Raw genomic sequence first — 24,607 nt, forward strand, 5'->3', positions numbered from 1 at the left:
AGTGAAATTAGACTAATGCCTAGTGTCTTGGTATTTAGGTGGCCACTGAAGATGTTTTTGTTGGTTTCCCCTGATCCATCCATCTTATAGAATTTTAATTGTAGAAACAGTTTTATCGCTTAACAGTAGAAATGGTTTTGTTGTGTTTAGAGCTTAATCTTTATGTCATTTTATTTTATTCTATGTCACTTTGATAGCTGCAGCCAGTGTCGTGGTTTATAAATCTGCAAAATAAATGAATAAGCAGCAGCTAAAGGAACTATGTCATTGATGAAATAACTCAGCAGATGCCAGGCTGATCTTTTTTATGTTGGTGGCCGCCGTCACAATGGTGCAGTTGCCAACTCCGACAGACACAGCATCTCTGCAAACACGCAGCATCCCTGCACACCTCATTGTCACCAGTCACAACACTGTGCACTGATGTGCCTACATCACCCATGTACAGAGGCACAAAATCAATGCCCAGTGGCCAAGCAACACCACGTCGTCCCCCAGCCCAGCCCACACTGTCTCCTTGCATGATGAAGCAGCCTGAGTCCCCTGGGACCCCAGCACCAGGCGAGGCACCCAGGACCGTTCTGTATTGGGCTCTTCACCGAGAGTGAAAGTTTGAAATTATAAATTTGGGAGGTAGGATACTTAAGGACAAAGTGGTAGGATATGAATTTGCTGAACCAACTGTCAAAAAGGGATACAAAAAAGGGAGACGTGAGGAAGTCAGGAAAATAAGTTAATCAATGTTGAATAATTAGAAAAGAGTGACTTGTGTTTTTTCTTATTTTACTTCTGTGTGTTGACTGGTGTTTTTTTTTCTTTTTCTTTTCTCTTTTTTCTTTTTTAGGTTAAATGTTTGTATTTTAGGTATTTTATGTATTGTGAAATCTTGGTTTTGTGCTTTTATTGTCCTTTGTTTGGTGATGTCTTTCCTTATTGTTAAACTTAATAAAATATTATTTAAAAAAAATGTATTGGGCTCTTCACCTTCCCTCCTCTCAATGCTACACTTGGCCTTCACACAAACAGCTGCTGGGAACTTTTGTCTTAGTGGATTCTTAATCATGACCCAGATTCCCTCCTAAGTCAAGGTCCTCCCCACCACCTTAGGCCAGAGCCAGCTGAGCTGGGCTCATCAAGGCCAGCCTTTTCCAGAGATGTGTGTGTGTGTGTGTGTGTGTGTGTGTGTAGACCTTTGGCCACTAGGAGGTTGGGGTTGCCTGGCATTTGTTCACTGTAACCAAAGACCATTAGGGCAGACCTCACTTCCATAGGTGCCCACCTATGGCTCCACTTGGGATCACCTTTAGATCTGGGGATGATGGAGGCCTTGCACTGTTTTCATGTTCACAGAACCCTTTCCTTCGGTTCATAATGAATGTGAGAATTCGTCCGTGGTGCAGAGGGAGAGGGTGGGCACCGCTCTCAAGGCCACCAAGATGGAGAGAATGGGCACAGTATGACACCCCCCATCTCATAATACCACGAGTCAGGAGTGCCCAAGGAAGCAGACTGCAGCAGCAGCTGGCTTCAGGATGGACTAGAAGGACTTCTTAAGAACCTAAGTGGAGCCTTCTGGGTCAAGCCAAGGAGACACCCAGATGCCGCAACAGGAAACCTGCAAGCAGAACTACAGCATCTAAGAGCGCTCTCACCTCCTGCAGTTTCCAGAAACGGGGATTCAGAAGCACTACCGCCTCCAACTGTGGAGGCCAAGCTGAGCCATGGCTAGCAGCCACCAGGAGCCTTTTTCTCCACACAGTGCTGCTTCACTTATTAGCTTTGGATACTGTGAGAGAGGTGGCAGACCCCAGCTTTTGTAAAGGCGGTGTGTGTGTTTTAAGGGCTAGGTAAGTCTATGCAGGAGGTGAGGAACGCAGGAATCTGCATTGTACTGAGTCAGATATTTGGGCCCCCTACCTCCGTATTGAAGGGACGCGGGTGGCGCTGTGGGTTAAACCACTGAGCCTAGGACTTGCCGATCAGAATGTCAGCGGTTCAAATCCCCGCAACGGGGTGAGCTCCTGTTGCTCGGTCCCTGCTCCTGCCAACCTAGCAGTTCAAAAGCACGTCAAAGTGCAAGTAGATAAATAGGTACCGCTCCGGCGGGAAGGTAAACAGCGTTTCCGTGTGCTGCTCTGTTTTGCCAGAAGCGGCTTAGTCATGCTGGCCACATGACCCGGAAGCTGTACGCCGGCTCCCTCAGCCAATAAAGCGAGATGAGCGCTGCAACCCCAGAGTTGGCCACGACTGGACCTAACAGTCAGGGGTCCCTTTACCTTTTTGCCCCAGTATTGCCCCCACTGACTGGCAGAGGCTTTCTGGCAGTGGCTCAATGTGAGAGGCAGGTCGGCCACATAACACAGCACCAGACAAGGGCCACTTTGTGCATTAAAATCTGTGCAGAGACGGCCCTTATTTAAAGTATCCCCTTCAACCCATTAAAAACAGACAACAGCAAAGTATTATGAAAAAGTGTACTTCACTCATTTAAATAACTATAATTCAGCGTATTAAGGAAGAAATAACTGGCAATCAAATATAAACACTTTACGTAAATCAAATTAATTTAACCACACAATAAATTAATACATTAAATATTAACTTTCAGTGCAACATATACAGAAGAAACAAGTGTACCACTGACTAAAAATAATCTTCAGGTTGGTTATAACAGTAAACGTACTTACAAAAAAAGGGGGGGGGTTGTTAACAATATAACCAGAAGTCAACACACAATCAGGAAGGGGGTGTCTAGTTCATTTATCAAACATGTGTCTAATGTGAAAAATTGGCACAGTTCGTCCATTTTTATTTTTTTAAGAAACATACATACTGATCCTGCTTCCGGTCAAGTATCCAAATTGAAACAGAACCTCAGGTGGGATCAGATCACAAAGCTCAGGGTTAAAAGGCCATCTCTAATTTCTCAAAAGCATTGCAGGGTACAATTGCAGAGAAACGTACAAGCCAGCTCGTTTATTCAGACTGCAAGTCACTTTTCTGCCTATTCCTTCTTCCAGTGAAAAAAAAGGAGCACAGGGTCACATTCTGCAAAAGGTATTTAAAAACACTGCTTTCACATGGCTGACAAGCCACGGTGCAGCACAAATAAGAGCAAAGTCCTGGTGCCCTCCAGATGTTTGGGTCTGCACCTCCCCTAGATGTATGGTGCTGGGAAGGAGGGGAGATGTGGTCCAAAACATCTGGAGGGCACCAACTTGGGGAAAACTGCCTTTCGATGGGGAAATGCCCACCCAAGTGAATTGCTCTTCCTTAGTTCTGCGGCAATCGAGTGACCCTGACTGCACCTCAAGAGTGCAAAAGTCCAAGACGTTTGCCAAAATCTTGTGAACTTCGTTTTTCAAACAAGCTGGAGTAATGCCCAGTTTAATAAATCAGCATTGGGGAGGAAAGAAGTTTAGGGACAATATTTTTAAAAAACTCATTTTTCCTTGAAGAGCTCAGTTCTCCTCCTCAGGACCGTCAAAGAAATATTTGTGCTGAATGACAAATAAAAAGGGGTCGGGCCCTTTAAACGTAGCACAGAATGTCGTAAACTTTAGAACTAAAACTAACCTGCCTATAACTATTTCTTGAAAGGTATCAATCAGATTGGCTCTGGCAGCAATCAGGGGTTTTAAACAACATCATCAAGTAGGAACATGGATAGGGAATGGAATGGAAATAAAGGAAACCAAGCTGGCAGCATTGCTTCTGCCATCCATTACTGGGGTGGGGGGGTGGGGGAAAGGAAAGCTAGAAATTTCACAGAAGAGGTTTCAACTTGCATCTTAAATTTCAATTATTCTGCCTACTCAGAAAGAACAGCATGGCTTTTGAGTGATTTAAAAAAAGAATTTCCTTATATATTACTGCCTCCTCTCATTAGGAACTCTGCATTAGAAGAGGGTCCTGATTCTTGCTTTTCAATTCGGCTTACAGAAGAGAGGTTTCGGCAGAACGCGGACCTCCCAAATGGTGAACATCAACTTTGAGCCAACAAGAACAGCCCTCTTCCCAACACACCTTTGGCTGCACACTCAGCAAGGCATCAGGACCCTCAGCAACATGCTACACCCCTCACACTCAAGAGCCAGCCGTCTTCCTGCAGAACAAGTATCGGGACATGGAAGCCCTTCCACAAATTGCCCCTGTCTTTGGAAACATGCGTTAGAATTGTCAGAGCAAAGATGCACAACAAGCCCAGCTGATCCCATGGAATGTTTCCAGACACACAAGTATCTGTTGAAACACTCCAGTCTCCTGACATTGTCCTGTTAAGGCAGCCTAAAAATCCCTTCCTATTTAGAACCACAAAGGGATGACTTTTAAGAATCCATCCCAAAGTGATTTAAGTAGGATTCTTATCTATTTCAATGAGCTGGGCTTTTTTCAATTAGGTGCTAAAAACCATAACCCAAGTAGTATCCTTCCCAACATCTCTTGCCTTGTAATCAACACATTTTTTAATGGTCTCTGCTTTTCATTCTTTGGGAAAATGCAGCAGAGCAGTCGGTTGTTGTTGTTGTTTTGATCCAGTTACACAGAACGGGGGTCGGGTCGAAAAAGAACTTTCTAATTTGGAGGCACAGTGATAATGAAAGCTGGAAATGTGAGCTATGTTGCTGTCGTTCGGGCTCAAAGGTGTTGCTGCTCAGTCCTTACTTTTCTAAATCCAGGTATTCAAAATACGGAAAATGTTGAGTGCTGGTAGATACAAGTCATCACTTTGGAAAATTCATCTGGAGGTTTCTGGATACAAAAAGATATTTTTTTCAGGGGGTGGGACTTGCAGTTGAACCCAGCAGACCTTCTTCTCAGTTGGACAATTTAGCTCTCTCAAAATCACTAATGTAGCTCATCACTTCTTTTGAGTCGGATTCTGTAATGAGTGCAGGATCCTAAGACTCGAGTCCATGTTCCATGAAGTCTCAAGCAAGGAGGAAGATTATTGTGAAACAAAAGTTTACCCCCACCTGAACTGTACACAATTCTTTCCTGGTATTAGACACCCCCTCCATGTGCATTTCTCATAGCAACGTAAACATGAAGCTGTCCAATGTGCACTTTTTAAAAAAATGACCAGCCTGTACTTTTCCTACTCTTTATTTTACTATGTGAAGTCTTTTGAGATTCCTTGGTTATCCATAGGCTTCCATGTATGGATTGACCTGGTGTGTGGCGTCACGTGTCTCCACAAAGCAGGGGTCGGATTCCCTCTGGCAAAGTTCTGGAAGCACAACGCATGAATGGAGGATACAGACAAGAAGCCGAAAGTTGCAGGGAGTCTGCTTGCCAATACTGTTCTGTCCTCAGGAAGCACCTGTGTCCATCTTAAGTGTCCCTCTGGAATATTGTAGGCCTCCTGTAGGATGCTCAAGTGGTCCCTTCTACACACAGCAGTAAGAATCCCAGCAGACCCCCGTCTCCATCAGACAACTGTGAAAACAGGCATCAAAATAGTTTAAGGATAAAGGCTTCACTCTGACTAGGCTGTAGCAAAGCTACGGTATAATACAATTGCATCTTGCATGCAACTAGCTTGCACGATTGAACCTCACACAGCTGAAATTGGGCAAATTAATAGCATGCAAGGCAGACAGCTTAAAAGCTCTTTCGTGCTAGGTTTTCCAGGCGTGGAAGAGCTTTTAAGCTCTCCACCCTGCTTAATGGGTTCTGGGATGCTCACACAAGACATCGCAGGAACTTGGACAGCCCTTGCGGGAGTGTCCCAAAACCCGCATGCTGAGTGGGACTTGTCTGATAAGCAAGGCAGAGAGCTTTTAAGCTGTCTGCCTTGCTTGGGGGGTGGCAAGGCTCACTTGACACACCAGCTCCAGAAGGTAAGGATGCTCATACGGGGCAGTTCTGGATGTGTGTGTCCAGCATACAGTGGAACCTCGGTTCCCGAATGCCTCCATTGTCGTACGTTTCGGTTCTCAAACAGCAAAAGCCCGGAAGCAAGGCAGTAAATGCTTCTGTTTTCGAACATTTTTTGGAACCCAAACGTGTGACGCAGCTTTCACTGAGTGCAAGAAGCTCTTGCAACCAATGGGAAACCACGCCTCGGTTTCCGAGTGTTTCGGAAGCCGAATGGGCTTCCGGAATGGATTTTGTTCGAGAACCGAGGTACCACTGTATGTATTTTTGCATATACACATCATACCTAGAACATAACCCCCATGTAAGGTATGACTGAGCTATGCAACACTGCATGGAATTAAATGTTGCCTTATAGGACATGTTCTCATGCAACAAGATGTCACTGTCCTCCGTGCACCTCCAAAATCTGTCCTGGGTGGCCCATCAACCTCCCAGTTCTGAGGGTGTGAAGGTAAGGGGAGGGTGGTGATCCTGTTATGCAACTGGAGGTCTGTTCCGCTCACACACACAGCAATGGATATGACCCTAAGTCACAAGCTGCGGGGATGATCACTAAGATGGTAATAGGCAAACCCACAGAGGATGGACCACCAACAATGATGGCAAAATGGTACCCTATGTCTACCTCGCAATACCAATGTGGGGTTGGCGGGAAAAAGAACACAGGGGAAGGCCACCAATTTCTGCCTAGGAGCTTTCAGGTGTACCTGACTTCCCAGTGCTTTGGCCTCATCGCACAAGACAGTGCCAGTATCCTTAAAAGGCAAGACCTCCAGGCTAAACTCAGCAGGGCTAGATGGGCACATGGTGAATTTGATGCAAACTCTGCGCACCTTCCTGGAGTAGCAAAGCAGCTCATAGATTATTCTACAGCTTGTAAGAAGCAGCAGCGAAGCTCCTTTCAATGGGGGAAGGGGCGTAAGTTTGTTTGCAGGGAGCTCCAAATGAAGACACTCAGGACTCTAAGTCTAAATCAGGAGAAATATAAATCCTCCCATCTGACCAAGTTGGAGACCGGGCTGTAAAATCTATTTTGAATGAGCAGAATTCGGCCCATGCCTCAGAGGAATCTAATTTAAACAGTTGAGAATTCCTGCTGTCTTCTAGTTCTAAGACTGAGAAAGAGGCAGTGTCCTCTCACAGAGGACAGCAGAGTCAAAGGATGGCTCTGTTTTGCTTGGTACGCAGCTGATGGAGGAAAAGGCTGTCAGTGGCTGCAAACCATCCCCAGGATCAGAGCCAGTCTCCCTCGGGTTACGATCCAGTGGGGGACAAGGGGAGAGTGCAATTGCACTGCATTTGCCACTGGAAATCTCGCTTCTAGGTTCTGCTTGTGGGTCTCCCAGGGGCCTCCAGCTGGCCACCGTGGAAAATAGGATGCTGGATTAGATTGACCCTTGGCCTGATCCAGCTGCCAACCACTACCTGGCAGCCCTGCTGACCTCAAGGCCTGCATTTCAGTATACTGGAAATACTTATTTACAGTGTCAATTTGCTTGTTTACCTTCTGTTAGAATTGGTTGTTTATTGGTCCCGTTTAGGTGATTTTGTCATTTTTGTGGATTGTTTTTTGTCTGTTTATTTTTACTACTCTGGGGCTGAAACATTCTGTGGAGAGCGGGTTGCAAATACTGCAAATAAATAATAAATTCTCACGTTCTTAACTCTCCAAGCTCTCAGTCAGAGGCCTCTCCAGTTCCTACTTCCTGAAATCCTTTGGGCTGGAAATGCTGGATATTGAATCTGGGAACTTTTAACATGCGAAGTGTATGCTCTGCCACTGTGCTGCAAACTCAACGCAGGTCATGGCTGTATGAACTATAGCAGGCGGCTCTCCCCTCCTGGGGTCTCCAGCAACTGCTATTCAGAAGCATTGCTGTCTCCAACTGCAGATTCACAATTAAACAGCCCTCTCCTCCACGGGTTTCTCTAATCCTCTTTTAAAGCCATCCGCTGGGGGCCATCACTGCCTCCTGCAGGCACTTCCATAGGATGGCGAACATGTTTGGGGTGCACAGCAGAGGCTGCACAGAGGCCGTGCTCAGTCAGCATATGTTTTCACCCACGAGTTGTCCCTCACCTACCACCAAGGCTTGACTAGAACGCTATACCTAGAGTGCATGAACCAAGCCAAGGTTTGGCATTACTGTAAGGCAAGCAGAAGGGGCAAAGGCACTTAATCTTTGTCTACATAAATAATCCGGGATGCGGGTGGCGCTGTGGGTTAAACCACAGAGCCTAGGACTTGCCAATCAGAAGGTTGGCGGTTCGAATCCCTGCGACGGGGTGAGCTCCCATTGCTCGGTCCCTGCTCCTGCCAACCTAGCAGTTTGAAAGCATGTCAAAGGGCAAGTAGATAAATAGGTACCGCTCCGGTGGGAAGGTAAATGGCATTTCCGTGAGCTGCTCTGGTTCGCCAGAAGCGGCTTAGTCATGCTGGCCACATGACCCATAAGCTGTACGCCGGCTCCTTCGGCCAATAAAGCGAGATGAGCGCCGCAACCCCAGAGTCGGCTACAACTGGACCTAATGGTCAGGGGTCCCTTTACCTTTACTCTGACCCTCAGCCCATGGAAGTAGCTAGTTTTCACCTTACTACCCTTCAGGTTAAACACACCCCTCTAAGCTGCTTCTGTAGCCCCTTTATTTACCTGTCTCTGAATGGCAGCAAGACGCTCCTCCTTTCAGGAGCCCGTTGGGCTTCTCATGTCTGCAGACAACAGTTCTGCACCACTCGCAGTGTTTCCGTATCCTACAGCAGCTGCAAAACATAAGCGTAAGAGGTTTAAGGCAGGGGAAGGCGAGGAATGACATCAGAATGCAGAAGCTCAGTGGTGGCGCAGTGGTTAGTGTGTTGGATTAAGAGCTGGGGGACCAAGATTCGAATCCCCACTCAGTCTTGAAGTTCACTGGGTGACCTTGGGCGAGCCATTGTTTCTCAGCCCAACCTGCTTCAATGGGTTGTTGTGAGGATAAAATGAGGAAGGGGAGAACCATGTACACCATCTCCAGCTATTTCAGGGGGAAAGGTGGGATATAAGTGAGATAAATAAATGCGAAGGGGTGGGACATCAGAATGTCGTCCGTCCCTACAGGAGAGAGGGCAGCTGGCAAAGTGGGGCCCACTTTGTGACCACCTTCAGAATGGGCTGGCAAGGATGGGCCCTTGAGTTTGTGAACCTGGAAACCCAGGTTCACACACCTGGTAGCTCCCCGCTAGCCCCTTGCACTCTGAAAGCTGCTCGGCCTCAAGTCTTAGATTTGCCAAGTTTATCACAATTCAGTACTGCTGTAATCCCGTTTTATAAGCACCTCAGGCCCTGTGATTAGGCACTATAAAGTTTGTTGCTGGATTCCAGGTTTCCTGCTAAAATTCAGAACTCCCGAATTAGAGTGGAAAACTTAACAGCTAGAAAAATAAATCAAAATGGGGTGTGTTGTCTATTAAAATAAAAGAAAGACTGTTCGGTTTGATTCGAATCACTTTAAGGTGCTTCACTAATTTAAGATTAAATCTTTTGCACCAGCCTTATAAGAGACCAATAGCCTAGGGAGCAAAGGCCCAAAGACAAGAACAATCAGGTAGAACAATCCAGGTGGTAGTAGCTCAAAAAAACCCGGTTTCTGTCTCTCCCTCTCTCTTCCTAAGAAGAACTCAAGCCCTTACATCCCAGCACAACCACTGGAAGCACAGAATCTGGGAGTTGGAAAAGACCCAAAGGGTCATCCAGTCTGCAATGCAGCAAATCATCCAAAAGAATCCTGCTACTGGTCCCCTCTGTCTCAGGAGTCTGACCAGCCTCAACTAGAAGCCAGTCATTCACTGTTGCTGGTCCCAGGCTGGGCAATACTTTTCCAGCAGAGATTCAGCAGTCATCCTCCCTGTTCTCCTTCAGACAGGCCCATTCAGCTTCTTAAATTCCGTTTCAGATAAGCCAGTCATCTCTATGGTTGCCTTGTATTTATTTATGGCATTTGATGTTTCATTGTATATATTGTTATGCACCAGCTTGATGTTTTCTGCGAGTGGGCGGTATAGAAATACTTTTAGAAATAAACAAAAGGTGAGTCAGGCTCTCTGATGGCTAGACTTTGGAACTCCCTGCCTAATGATATCAGGCAGACACCTTCACTGCACTCTTTTTGGCATCTGCTAAGAACATTTCTGTTCAGACAAGCCTGAGATGCTTACAAAGTTCATGTGAGTTTTAATCTGTTTTTAAGCTATTGTTGTTTTAACTTTTCAGAAGTCTTAAATTATTGCTGTTCATTTTTCTTAGAGATAATTTTATTGGCTTTCCTTTTTTTGTAAACTGCTTTGAGGTTTGTTTGTTTCTTTTACAATCAAGCAGTTTATAAATCTTAGGGGGAAAAATTAAAAATTCAGACTAGACTACTGCAATGCAAACTACATGGGTCTGCCTGTAAGAACAAATAAACGGTCTGAAATTTTCAGCTAGTACAAAATGCAGCTGCCCTCATGACCCAATTTGTGAGCAAGGATGTTATTAAAACATTAGAGTATTTACTACCAACACACTCCTGCACAAATACTTCTCAGCACCAAGAGAAGCGGCAGGACCTGGAGAAACCCGCTGTTGTCAGTGACTGTCCTAACTGGTTTGTTCGTTTTGGTCTCGCTGCTGGCAGAGAATGTTCCCCGAGCAAAGGTGAGAGGAGGGCTGGGGACTTGCTTGAGAAAAGGGATTAGGCAAGGCATCTCGCAAGGCGAGCCACGCAGATTGGGAAACCAACCACAACGACACTGCTGCCCGTCCTCTAAATTACACAGCAAAGACTTTAATTTTAGCTTAATGGGTGGCGTTCCAGTTGCAACACGCATGCCACCATCTCCCGGCCTCAGAACAAAAACACACCGGAACACATGACCTCATTGCAAGAAAGAGCCATTCTAGGACATCCAGGCTGCGGATGGAGAAATTGCCAGGCGGAAAGGGTGGGGGCAGAGGCAGCGCAGGGCGGGTTTTGTTTTGCAGCAGACAACAACTGAAAACAAAACGCATGTCCAGTTCTCTCCAAAGTGTCTTTCTAAATTAAGGGAATCCTTAATTTAATTGCATTTTTTGCAAAACAGAATTAAATGCTGAAATGCTTCTGCAAATCTACACGAGGAATGGGAAGATGAGCAGGAGGGTGTGTGTGTGTGTGTGTGTGTGTGTGTGTGGGGAGGAAGAGACATAGTTTCATGCTCTTCTCATCCACAAAGTTAACAAAGTGGTTCAATTTACAACTAAAAATAAATTACACAATATACTATAATGAAGAGACACTTTCAGAAAAAGTTCCCAGAACTTCCAAAGCAGCTGTTCCAGACACTGGGTGAAAGTAAGACTTAATTCCACCAGCCTTCTTAAGCCAGGGTTTGTGGCAAAAAGAGACGATGCAGATCACAGAACTGTAGAACTGCAAGAGACCCAAACAGTCATCTAGTCCAAACATGGAGGATTATTAGGGTAACTTGCACTGAGTGCTCTTTACAGATTTGCAGGTCTACCTTGTTAAAGGAAACTGTTCAACGTTCTGCATTAACCAATATTGGTCAATGGCAGCTCCTCTCTTTTGAAGCTAGAGGCAGAATTAGGCTGAGAGAAGGTCTTCCCTTTCCATGCAATCAATTGCCTTCAGCATCCAAGAGGCCAAGTCCATATTCAATTTCATCCAGGTGTTACACTTCCCTCTCACTGCTCTTCTTCCAGGATGGCATTCCAATGTGGTTTCCCATCCAAGCACTGACCAGACTTTGGGCTGCTCAGGTTCAGGGAGGTGGCTGCACCACAGGGACCACTCTGAGACGTGACAAGCTAAGTGGCCGGCCATAGCTCAGTGGCAGAGCATCTGCCTTGGATTCAGTGGGTGCCAAGTTCAATCCCCATCAGCATATCAGGGCTATCATTGTCTCCTGCCTGAAATCCTGGAGAGCAGCTGCCAGTCAGTGTAGACAACACTGAGCTAGATGGACCAGGGCAGGACTCAGCAGAAGGCAACTTTCTATGCTTCTAAGATCATGCACACTCTTTTAAACAAATTTCTACCCTACTTTTCAGAGGTGGGGAAGGCTTCCCGAGAGAGACTTGTACATCGCTACAACCAACAGGCCTACTAAAAAGGCAGGGCACTAAAGGAAAACTGGTTGGGAGGGAGGAGGAAATGAGCAAACTCAGCTGCACATTCTTTGTTGGAAGTTCTTCTAATGATCAGCTAGGGTAGTCCAAGGAGAGGTGTACAGAGTTGATGACCCAGCATCCCTTCTCTTGTCTCCTCTGCTGCAGATTGATGCTGCAGTTACTGCCTGGTGACAGCTGTTGGAGGGAGAAGTCTGCTGTCTGATGCATTGCAGTCTATGCAAGCAGCCTTAGCCACATGTCAGGGTGAGGTCTGCCTCCAGCCTTCCAAACTGGGAAGCAGGCTGGACTTGGAAAAGGAGATCCTTCTCTCCATCAACTGTTGCTGCCCACCTGAGCCTATTCAGTAGGCTGGCCACCTTTTAAGACATACATTTTACATAAAACACATGCCTTGGTGCATGCACATGCACACACACACTTCATGCTTGCAGAGATGTCAAAGCAGAACATCAGTTCAAATGGAAGTTTCACTTACTGTATTAGGACGCAGACCATGATAAGGGCAACAGAGGCTATAACGGAAACCACCACCAGGGCGGTGATGGTTTGCTTTGTCTGGTTGGCGGCCACCACTGCTAGGAGGTCCGCGTGTTCGCATCGCGCCCCAACGTACCCGGAATGGCAGCTGTGATGATGCAAAAGAAAATCAAGAGCAGTGAGTGCACAGAGGAAAAGACACAAGCTTTTTAAATGTGTGTGTGTGTGTGTGTGTGTGTGTGTGTGTGTCTGTGCAGAATTTGAGCCAGATGCTGTTTTCTCACATTCAGAAATAAGATGGGATTTTATCTAAATCAGAGGGCTGGAATGTGCCTAGAGGCAGGGTAGGAAGCAGCTACGGAAGGCCTGGCTTGTGTTTCCCATTTAGAGTGAAGCACAAAGTCCTGCTCTCCCTGCCTCACTCCAGAGTTTGCAGTGCTCTTTTGAGGCACGTGTTCCCCACGGGAAAGACTGCACTGTGTTCCCAATCAGGGCACTAGCCAGGCGTGATCCAAATAAACCAATGAATTCTACGTATTTATACTTCTGCTATATAACGTGAAATTTTAGCTGCTTAGGAACCATTTCGGCATATAAGTGGCATATACATTAATTTTAAAACATTAATAAAATTATTGGTATTTTACTCTTCCCCATCTGAACACAGCATGTGCTCTGGATCACGTTGACATGTTTATTCTCTTCGTGCCAACTCTCAACATTCCAACAAGGCAAATCTTGCAGATGAAGGGAGCTTTCCCATAAGTCCCACATGGGCCCAAGAGCCATCCCCATCCCCTAAGGCAGTCTTCTTCTACTGGACTCCAATTCCCATCATCCTCAGCCAACTCAGCCGATTGTCAGGGATGATGTGAGCTGCAGTCCAACAACATCTGGTGACCCAAGAGTCTAATGCAGGCATAGGCAAACTCGGCCCTCCAGAGGTTTTGGCACTACAACTCCCATGATCCCTAGCTAACAGAACCAGTGGTCAGGGATGGTGGGAATTGTAGTCCTAAAACATCTGGAGGGCCAAGTTTCCCTATGTCTAGTCTAATGCATGCAGGGACACTTTCTTTCGTGACATGCCGACTGCACGATTACTGCTGAATGCAACAAGGTGGGTATTACAAGATGCAAGAGAGAGACTTACACGCAAGCTGGTTTTTCCTCTTGCACCAAGAACCTGCAAGTACCATGGAAGCAAAACTCACTATGAGCATCCGGACAGCTGTTAAAATGAGATCTCACAGCAGCAGCCACTGGCGGACCTAAGAAAAGATGGACGAGAGAGAGAGAGAGAGAGAGAGAGAGAGAGAGAGAGAGAGAGAGAAGACTGGTTAATCTTTGGTACCACTGCCAATACAATTCACACTACATACAAAGAAACATACTTGTTTGTTTTGCAGATACGAAAGGGGGGGGGGAATGTACCGTATTTTTTGCTCCATAAGACTCACTTTTTCCCTCCTAAAAAGTAAGGGGGAATGTGTGTGCGTCTTATGGAGCGAATGCAGGCTGCGCAGCTATCCCAGAAGCCAGAACAGCAAGAGGGATTGCTGCTTTCACTGTGCAGCGATCCCTCTTGCTGTTCTGGCTTCTGAGATTCAGAATATTTTTTTTCTTGTTTTCCTCCTCCAAAAATTAGGTGCGTCTTGTGGTCTGGTGCGTCTTATAGAGCGAAAAATACAGTAATTTGTGAGGTTTCCCTTATTCCCATTTTACCATAAGGATGAACTAATTTGTCAATATTGGTATCTCTCAAATTGAGTTTACCACATTTCCCCCATCAGTTTGTATTGTTTTAAAAAAGATTTTCATGAGAATTCATCAGCAATGCTGTGCACCTTTATATACATTTCTACATGAAAGTGTACACGATATGAACATTTCGGCAAGCAATTTCCCTTAATATTGGGCTTTTCGTAAAAATAAAAATAAATTCACAAATATATGCATTTTTAGGCATGCTTGTCCTTAGTACAAGCATTTATCTACACATTCCTTGGTTAGAGAGGTGCGACACAAAATATGAAGTGGAGCAAAATTGGAAGGGTAACTTCATTTCAGTTTGTGAATTGTTTCAGAAAGAAATTATTAGGTAGTCAAGCATTGAAATATAACCTACACCAAATTGCCTCCCCCTCCCCCATGGCCATCCTAAGGACACGAAAAGAGCCTGCTGGATCCAAGCATCCTGTTCTCACGGTGGCCAACCAGATGCCCCAATGGGAAAGTGGCAAGGAGGACCCAAGCGCCAGAGCAACACTCTCCCCTCCTGGGGTTTCCAGCAAGCAGAATTCGGAAGCACTGCTGCCTCCAACTGCACAGGCAGAGCGGAGCCACCCTGACCAGTAGCCATCAATAGCCCTCTCCTCCACGGGTTTCTCTAATCCTCTTTTAAAGCCATCCGCTGGGGGCCATCACTGCCTCCTGCAGGCACTTCCATAGGATGGCGAACATGTTTGGGGTGCACAGAAGAGGATACACAGAGAAACAGAGGCCATGCTCAGTCAGCGTATGTTTTCACCCACGAGTTGTCCCTCACCTACCACCAAGGCTTGACTAGAACGCTATACCTAGAGTGCATGAACCAAGCCAAGGTTTGGCATTACTGTAAGGCAAGCGGAAGGGGCAAAGGCACTTAATCTTTGTCTACATAAATAATCCGGGATGCGGGTGGCGCTGTGGGTTAAACCACAGAGCCTAGGACTTGCCAATCAGAAGGTCGGTGGTTCGAATCCCCGCGACAGGGTGAGCTCCCATTGCTCGGTCCCTGCTCCTGCCAACCTAGCAGTTCGAAAGCATGTCAAGTGCAAGTAGATAAATAGGTACCGCTCTGGCAGGAAGGTAAACGGCATTTCTGAGGGCTGCTCTGGTTCGCCAGAAGCGGCTTAGTCATGCTGGCCACATGACCAGTAAAGCGAGATGAGCGCCGCAACCCCAGAGTCGGTCACGAATGGACCTAATGGTCAGGGGTCCTTTTACCTTTTACATAAATAATCATTTAAACATTTCCATTGTTTCTGGATTGTATTTTTTGGTTTTTGTCTTATCAAATCAGATTAAGTGTAAGGTATTGGTTGTGTTTAGAATAGCTTTATGAAAGATTTAGAAAACTTATTGATTAGAATATTTGTATGAGATTGTATGGGAAAAACACGGAATAACAGATACAATTTTGCTTAAAATGTATATAGGAAGTGCAGTGTAAGCGATGGAAGTCAATCAATGACATTTTATTATTGAGATATTTGTAGAATAAATTTGGAAGAAATTCTTCCAATTTTTCTTCTTTTTCTCCTTATTTTTTCTTTTCTTCTTCTTTTTTTATATATGCATGCTTATCTGAAATATATATGTATGCATGTATTTGCAGTATTTTGCTTGTGTTTTGTAATAATTATGTTAAATAAAATTTAAATAGATTTTTAAAAATTAAAAAGACGAAGAATGGACAAAGGCAGCAGTAACAGCTGTCAATATAAGGATACTTGTCACACATACTTTTGTGGGGTAGTGGGCTGAGAATGTGCGCTGCTAAGAACACATCCATTTACAGGAAGAAGGTAACTGACCATGACATCATTCAACCTTTTTAGAAGCCATGTGTCTTACAACTTAAATAGTCGTAATAATAAATGAAGATATTTTTATGCATTTATGCAAGACATTCCTGGGCTGCCTTTCTGGACACCGTCCTCTCAAAGAGGCTCACAGAATATCACATGCCATAAAGCAATCTTCCTAAATTTGGCATCCTCCAGATGTTTTGGGTGACAGCTTGATGGGAGTTGTAGTCCAAAACATCTGAAGGGCATCGTGCCAGGGGCAGCTGCTACAAAAGGCCACCTTCCATACTAAGTACCACAGCCACCAGATTGGCAAATTCCATAACAACAACAACAATTTTATTATTTATACCCCAGCCATTTTGGGAGGTTTTCAGAATACAGTGGTAACTCAGGTTAAGTACTTAATTCATTCCGGAGGTCCGTTCTTAACCTGAAACTGTTCTTAACCTGAAGCACCACTTTAGCTAATGGGGCCTCCTACTGCTGCCGCGCCGCCAGAGCACGATTTCTGTTCTTATCCTGAAGCAAAGTTCTTAACCTGAAGCACTATTTCTGGGTTAGCAGCGTGTGTAACCTGAAGCGTATGTAACCCGAGGTACCACTGTACTGGATAACCCTCATGAGCAATGCACGCCAGTGTATTATTTGCCGTTACTTGCAAAAAAAAAAAACACCTGGAAAAAACCTTAGTGCAAGAATCGTAACATGCTCAACAGGATGTCTGCAGTAACCAAGGCTGCAATTTTTGCAACATATTCTTGTAAACTACTCAGAGACTATTGCAGCTGAGTCACATATCAACTGTAGGAGAGCCAATGTGGTACAGTGGATTGACTGTCGAGCTCTAGGATCTGGAAGACCAGGGTTCAAATCTCCACTCTTGCCATGAAGCTCAGCGGGTGACCAGTCACTGCCTCAACTAACCTACTTCACAGGGTTGCTGTTGTTGTGGGGATTAAATTAAAAGAGGAAGAAGGACTATGTATTCCACCTTGAGCTCCTTGGAGAAAATGTTAACAAATAAGAAATAATGATTTACGGTAAATAAAAAGAGTTTCATGAGAATTAACTACCTTTAAAAACAGGACATACCGGTTAAAAGCCTCTAAAAGGTTATTGAGACAAAAAGTATCCCTTGTTTGTGATAAACTAGAGAGGCTAACAGATCCTTTGAAAGCCACAGTTTGACTGGTCATGTAAGTATTTTCTGAGAGTGCTTTAAGATGGACATTGTTAGCACTGGTTAAAGATGCTGGCCGACATCTGAAAAATCTCACCCGGGGAAGACGGAGGCTGCAAGATACTTTTCTGGAGCAAGCAACTTCCTTCAGACCAGTCTGCCTACACTGTTGTGTGGGTGGCTTTACTTTGCTCAAGTAAACCATATGTTGCAGCAGGCAGACAAAAGCTGATGCCACAATAAATCTGCTAGTCTTGGTTGTTAGTGGAGTGCAAAGTGGTACCCTGGCTCCGTTTCCCAAAGGCTTCCAGGCCCCCAATGACACGGTGAAATCAACGCAGCCGGGCTGCAGTCTGCACACAGCCTTACAACACGATCCTGAGTGTGTTTACTCACCAGATCCAATGTGGCCCCCGCCACCCAGACATCCACGCTTCCCCTCAACTCACAGCAGAAGAGGTAAACAGAATAAGAAGGCAGGCCTTGTGTGAGAAGGTTTGAAAGAACACAGCGATCTTTCAGATTTCGTACGCAGCAGTATGCAGAACTTAAGAGGTGTGCGTGTCTAGTACGGTTTGGAAGGCTTAATTTCATTACATTAAGCTACATATGTCTGAGCAGAAACGGGATCAGCAGTCAGGACTGGACTGCCTCCTGTCGTCACTTGGCCCAAACGCTGCCACATAAGACCTGCCCCACATTTGTAAGAGCTCAAAATTATAGTGTAGCAGCACCTACCCTCTGGAACTCCCTGCCTCTTGACATCAAGCAGGAGCCTTCGCTGTGCACGTTTTGGTGCCTGATAAAAACATTTTTGTTTAGACAATCCTGTCCAGATGTTTAGAAAGTTGGTGCACGTTTAATCCGTTTTTAGTCTATTGTTATTTTAACTTTGGAAAAACCTACATTGTTATCAATTCTTCTTATTGATCATTTTATCTTTTTTGTAAACTGCTCTGGAGGTTGGTTGGTTGTTTACAATCAAGCAATGTATAAATTACCGTATTTTTCGCCCTATAGGGCGCACCGGTCCATAGGACACACTTATTTGGGGGGGGGGGAAATAAAGGGGAAAAAAATATTTTCCCCCGCCCCCCAGCCCCAAAGAGCAAAGAAGCCATGACAGTGAGCGGTATGGAAGCTGTCCTGACTTTGTTTTTAGCCTCGGGGCTGGGGGTCCGGGAGCAAAGGCGAGGTTGCGCAACCTCGCCATCGCTCCCGGAGCTTGCGGGGCAGGGGGCGGGGGAAGCCCGAGCTTCCCCTGACCCCAGCCCCCAGAACGGGTCCGAGAGCGATGGCGAAGTTGCGCGCAGCTTCACCATCGCTCCCGGAGCTTGCCGGGCTGGGGGGATAGCTTCCTGAAGCCTGGAGAGTGAGAGGGGTCAGTGCGCACTGACCCCTCTCACTCTCCAGGCTTCAGCGAAAGCCTGCATTCGCCCCATAGGACGCACACACATTTCCCCTTCATTTTTGGAGGGGAAAAAGTGCGTCCTATAGGGCGAAAAATACAGTATATGAAATAAAGTAAGAAATAAACGTGTCTGACTTCAACATCTTTCCTGCCTCACCTCCATGAAGGCTTGGCCTTAACCACCTAAGCCCACACTTCCAAATGGATAGAAATTTACTTTTAAAAAAACATTTATATATCACTGTATCATTAAAAAAATGTCAAAAGCCGTTTACATATGTGTGTGTGTGTGTGATAAATAATGAAAAGCTTAAAATGAGAGATCAACTAACCAATCTGGAAAGATGTTCTCTTAATTGCCTGCACAATTTCCTGGCGGCACTGAAAAAGTTTTCAGCAGGTGTCTAAATCGTTTGCAATTACCGGTATATTTGCCCACTCATAGCTTCCTATCCTTGCTTCTCTAACCACTGCCACCCCCACAACTCAAAATTTACACCACAGGTTCCGGAGGACACCAATTTCTCTCCCCTCCAAAAAATGTAACCAGCCCAACACCACAAACAGCGAGACCCCAAGGAGAACACAAAAACTTAAGAGCCCAATGAATCAGCCCATCTAGTCCAGCATCCTTTTCTCACAGCGGCTGACCAGGAAGTTCACAAGCAGTTAAGGGGCATCCTGTAACATGGGTCTGTCAGCCAACTTTTCACTTTGCAAAAGGGATGGGGGAAACTGTGGTCCTCCGACATCTGGAAGTCCAACAACATCTGGTTGGCCATCAGTTCTCCAGCCCTGCCTTAGAAAATCTGCTTGCTGTGGGAACGTAAAAGTGTGAAAAACTTCTGGGAAATGATATATAATGAGATGAAAAAGATGTTGAAATATACATTCATTAAGAAACCAGAAGCATTTTTACTTGGCACTGTAGGAGATGATATTAACAGACAGGATTGTAAGTTGTTTTATACGCAACGACAGCAGCAATAATATTATTGGCACAAAAATGGAAGCAAGAAGAATTACCAACGAAAGAAGAATTGCGGATGAAACTGATGGACTATGCAGAATTAGATAAATTAACTGGAAGTGTTCGAAACCTGCGGGATCAGAGATTCTTAGAAGACTGGAGTAAATATACGAACTATTTGAAAAGGAACTGTAATGAACAGATTATGCTAGTAGGACTGCAAGAAGTATTGAGACGAGGATTATCTGAAATATTGCAAGAAAGACTATGAGGAGAATTATTAGTTAATGACAATTAAGAATAATAGAGAAATTAAGAAATGCAGAATAAGTGATAAAGAACGACCTGAAGAATTTGGAGCAAATGATTCAGCAGAGGAAACACAGCCCAGAATAACTAAGGAGATAGTACAAGAATACTTGGCTAGTCTAGATGTATTCAAGTCTCCAGGGCCAGATGAACTGCATCCAAGAGTATTAAAAGAACTGGCAGATGTGATCTCAGAACCACTGGCAGTCGTCTTTGAGAATTCCTGGAGAACAGGCAAAGTCCCGGCAGACTGGAGGAGGGCAAATGTTGTCCCTACTTTCAAAAAGGGGAAAAGAGAGGACCCAAATAATTACCGCCCAGTCAGTCTGACATCAATACCAGGGAAGATTCTGGAGCAGATCATTAAGCAAACAGACTGTGAGCACCTAGAAAGGAATGCTGTGATCACCAATAGTCAGCATGGATTTCTGAAAAATAAGTCATGTCAGACTAACCTGATCTCATTTTTTGACAGAATTACAAGCCTGGTAGATGAAGGGAACGCAGTGGATGTAGCCTACCTTGATTTCAGCAAGGCATTTGACAAGGTGCCCCATGATATTCTTGTAAAGAAGCTGGTAAAATGCAGTCTTGACTATGCTACCACTCAGTGGATTTGTATCTGGCTGACTGACCGAACCCAAAGGGTGCTCATCAATGGTTCCTCTTCATCCTGGAGAAGAGTGACTAGTGGGGTGCCACAGGGTTCTGTCTTGGGCCCGGTCTTATTCAACATCTTTATCAACGACTTGGATGATGGACTCAAGGGCATCCTGATCAAATTTGCAGATGACACCAAACTGGGAGGGGTGGCTAACACCCCAGAGGACAGGATCACACTTCAAAACGACCTTGACAGATTAGAGAACTGGGCCAAAACAAACAAGATGAATTTTAACAGGGAAAAATGTAAAGTATTGCACTTGGGCAAAAAAACGAGAGGCACAAATACAAGATGGGTGACACCTGGCTTGAGAGCACTACATGTGAAAAGGATCTAGGAGTCTTGGTTGACCACAAACTTGACATGAGCCAACAGTGTGACGCGGCAGCTAAAAAAGCCAATGCAATTCTGGGCTGCATCAATAGGAGTATAGCATCTAGATCAAGGGAAGTAATAGTGCCACTGTATTCTGCTCTGTTCAGACCTCACCTGGAGTACTGTGTCCAGTTCTGGGCACCACAGTTCAAGAAGGACACTGACAAACTGGAACGTGTCCAGAGGAGGGCAACCAAAATGGTCAAAGGCCTGGAAACGATGCCTTATGAGGAACGGCTAAGGGAGCTGGGCATGTTGAGCCTGGAGAAGAGGAGGTTAAGGGGTGATATGATAGCCATGTTCAAATATATAAAAGGATGTCACATAGAGGAGGGAGAAAGGTTGTTTTCTGCTGCTCCAGAGAAGCGGACACGGAGCAATGGATCCAAACTACAAGAAAGAAGATTCCACCTAAACATTAGGAAGAACTTCCTGACAGTAAGAGCTGTTTGACAGTGGAATTTGCTGCCAAGGAGTGTGGTGGAGTCTCCTTCTTTGGAGGTCTTTAAGCAGAGGCTTGACAACCATATGTCAGGAGTGCTCTGATGGTGTTTCCTGCTTGGCAGGGGGTTGGACTCGATGGCCCTTGTGGTCTCTTCCAACTCTATGATTCTATGATTCTAACGAAAAATCATCAGAGGTGTTGACGGAAGTCTAAAACATTGTATATGATAGGAAGTTATGTTATATGATTGTTGGAAATGATATGTTAAGAAAACCTAATAAAAATGTATAATTAAAAAAAGAAAAGAAAATCTGCTTGCTTTCCGAAGAGATGTAAAAAAATATATCTATAAGCACAAGGAACAACCATAGATACAAGAGAACTACTCTCTGTCTCTCTCTCTCTCTCTCTCGCACACACACACACACACACACACACACACACACACGAGGGAGGGGGAGAGAGAGAGAGAGAGAGAGAGAGAGAGAGAGAGAGAGAGAACTTCGCAAAATGGAGAAACTGTGGCAAAACTTTTGTGCTGGTTATTCCATATAATGAAACATTATTAAGAAGAATGTTTGGTATTAAAGAGATTACCAATAAGTATGGTTCAGGAAACGTTCAGGGAATCCTGATCCTGCCGCATTGTTACACAATTATTCAACACATCCTGGGCTGTTTTAAATTGTTGGCCAACAGTTGACATGGAAAACAACATCCTGTTCAGCAGATTGCCCCTTATATAGAAAGCCCACCCATTCTCCATTTCAAAGCCCCATCAAGTTCCTGTTGCAGAAAGTTAATGGCAAACCAGGCAGCAAAGCTAATTAAAACCACAACTTTGAAATGTTTCAAATGAGACCCTGGAAGAAATTAAACATCGTCGAAAACTTTTCCTGCATTAAGTTAATATTTTCTTTGAGGAAAAAGGTAGCTTTGTTCCAGTTCTCAAAAAAGAACTGGAAAATGGAAATGAAATACAGTCGTTCTTAACTGTAGTCAACAAGAAAACGCATGTCACAGGTCAGGTCAAGAAACCGTGCTGGAAGGCCCCAAGTTGACGAAGAAAGCGAATCCCACTCGGAGGAAAATACTATGCAGGACACAAGTCACTTATCTTTTGCGAGACCCCCACTTTTTGCATGCTCTTGAGTGTTTAGCTAGCTTGGGACACACACACACACACACACACACACACACACACATGTTCATTCCATTAACTCTCTAGTGGTCACATCCCCTTCACCACCCAAACCTTGCATTTGGACGGAGGAGACCCAGTTTAACTCTCTGCACAGCCATGAAATTCACTGTGGGGTCTGCCTTGAACAAATCAGTCCCAGTCTACCACACAGGGTTGTTGTGAGAATCAATGGGGGAGAGGAGATGAGGAGGGGTTCACCAAGTACTTCCATGAAGGATATAAATAAAAAATACCCCAAACCACCACCACCCGACATTTTAAAATTCATTGTTTATTGTACTCTGATTTCAAACGGAACAAAACACAGCTGTAAACAGTGGGAGAAGATAAGCTCACTCGGGTTATTTTTAAAGGAACATGAGCTTAAGGCAAGGGAAAGAGGGTTGTATTGCTGTCTAAGTGTTCCTGCTCTCAACTGTAGTGCTTGCTTTGCACAGATCAGTGACATAATATCATCTCATTCTGTAAGGACCAGCAAGATAATCTATTGACTCCAATTCCAGTATTTGTATATGTGCTGTTTATTTGTATGTATTTTAAAATTTTACATCTAGATGTTTTATGATGTTTTATGATACAGTGGTACCTTGGTTCTCAAACTTAATCCGTTCCAGAACTCCGTTCCAAAACCAAAGTGCTCCCAAACCAAGGTTCACTTTCCCATAGAAAGTAATGCCAAATGGATTAATCCATTCCAGATTTTTAAAAACAACCCCTAAAACAGCAATTTAACATGGGTTTTACTATCTAATGAGGCCAGTGATCCATAAAATGAAAGCAATAAACAATATACTGCAGTCACACAATCAATCGATAGCTGAACTGGGTTCCACACAGTCACAAAAACAAAACAAAAACGCGAAATAAATAGCAAAAACAGGCAGACCTCTGCGTAACACTCAAAACTGAAGAGTGGCACTCAAATCAGAAGCGTAACACTCAAAATGGATTTGTGGCACTCAAAACGGAGCACATTCAGCTTCCGAAAAAAGTTCACAAACTGGAGCACTTATTTCCAGGCTTGCAGTGTTTGGGTTCCAAGTTGTTTGAGTACCAAGGCATTTGAGAATCAAGGTACCACTGCACTTGTAATGCCTAATAAAGGTTTGGGTAAGTAGGTGAGTAAGTAAGTAAGTAAGTAAGTAAGTAAGTAAGTAGGGACGCGGGTGGCACTGTGGTCTAAACCACTGAGCCTAGGGCTTGCTGATCAGAAGGTTGACGGTTCAAATCTCTGCGATGGGGTGAGCTCCCGTTGTTTGGCCCCAGCTCCTGCCCACATAGCTGTTCGAAAGCACGTCAAGTGCAAGTAAATAGGTACCGCTCCGATGGGAAGGTAAACGGCGTTTCCGACGCTGCTCTGGTTCGCCAGAAGCGGCTTAGTCATGCTGGCCACATGACCCGGAAGCTGTACGCCGGCTCCCTCAGCCAATAAAGCGAGATGAGCGCCGCAACCCCAGAGTCGGCCACAACTGAACCTAATGGTCAGGGGTCCCTTTACCTAAGTATGTAAGTAGGTCTATTGACTCACTAGCATAAGTGGACATTGTTTTAAGTTCAAGCAATCCTGGGAACTGGATCAGGGCTCATTGTGCAGCTGGAAAGCAATTAATGAGCCATAACTAGACAGCTGTGATTTACAAGCTGATGAAACAGCCCCTTTGATTGCCCCAGGCTTCCACATAAAAAAGGACTCGGTTGCTCCTTTGGTTCTCCTCCTACACCTCTAGTCTGATTAATTAATTTTGTTAGTTAGTTAGTATGCTGCCCTTCATCTAAAAATCACAGGGTAGTTCCCAACATAAAAATACAAAATGAAAACACAAAATACATAATGAATCAAAAACCAGAGAATGTTAATAAGCCAAAGAAATTTTTTTGCCTGCCGCCCAAAGATATGTAATGAAGGCACTAGGTAAATCTCCTTGGGAAGATCATGCCACAAACAGGGAGCCACCACAGAAAAGGCCC

At 44.9% G+C, this 24,607-nt stretch overlaps 2 protein-coding genes across 2 annotated transcripts in view; one reads left to right on the top strand and one right to left on the bottom strand.

Moving 5' to 3' along the window:
• The window catches only part of LOC128420040 (low molecular weight neuronal intermediate filament-like), a 206,169-nt gene extending 195,114 nt beyond the window's left edge, over positions 1–11,055 (top strand). Inside the window, exon 5 of the transcript XR_008331957.1 lies at positions 11,037–11,055. The gene's annotated coding sequence lies outside the window, so the exon portion shown is untranslated. The remainder of the gene's footprint in view (positions 1–11,036) is intronic.
• Positions 3,912–24,607, bottom strand: part of TGFA (transforming growth factor alpha) — a 49,017-nt gene continuing 28,321 nt past the window's right edge. Inside the window, exons 3-6 of the mRNA XM_053401445.1 lie at positions 13,660–13,777; positions 12,505–12,654; positions 8,535–8,644; positions 3,912–5,439 (exon numbers count right to left, since the gene is read on the bottom strand). Coding sequence (XP_053257420.1) covers positions 5,432–5,439; positions 8,535–8,644; positions 12,505–12,654; positions 13,660–13,777 — 386 coding nt within the window. The 3' untranslated portion in view covers positions 3,912–5,431. The remainder of the gene's footprint in view (positions 5,440–8,534; positions 8,645–12,504; positions 12,655–13,659; positions 13,778–24,607) is intronic.

This window comes from Podarcis raffonei, chromosome 8 (assembly GCF_027172205.1).
Source record: "Podarcis raffonei isolate rPodRaf1 chromosome 8, rPodRaf1.pri, whole genome shotgun sequence".
NCBI classification, from domain to species: Eukaryota; Metazoa; Chordata; class Lepidosauria; order Squamata; family Lacertidae; genus Podarcis; species Podarcis raffonei.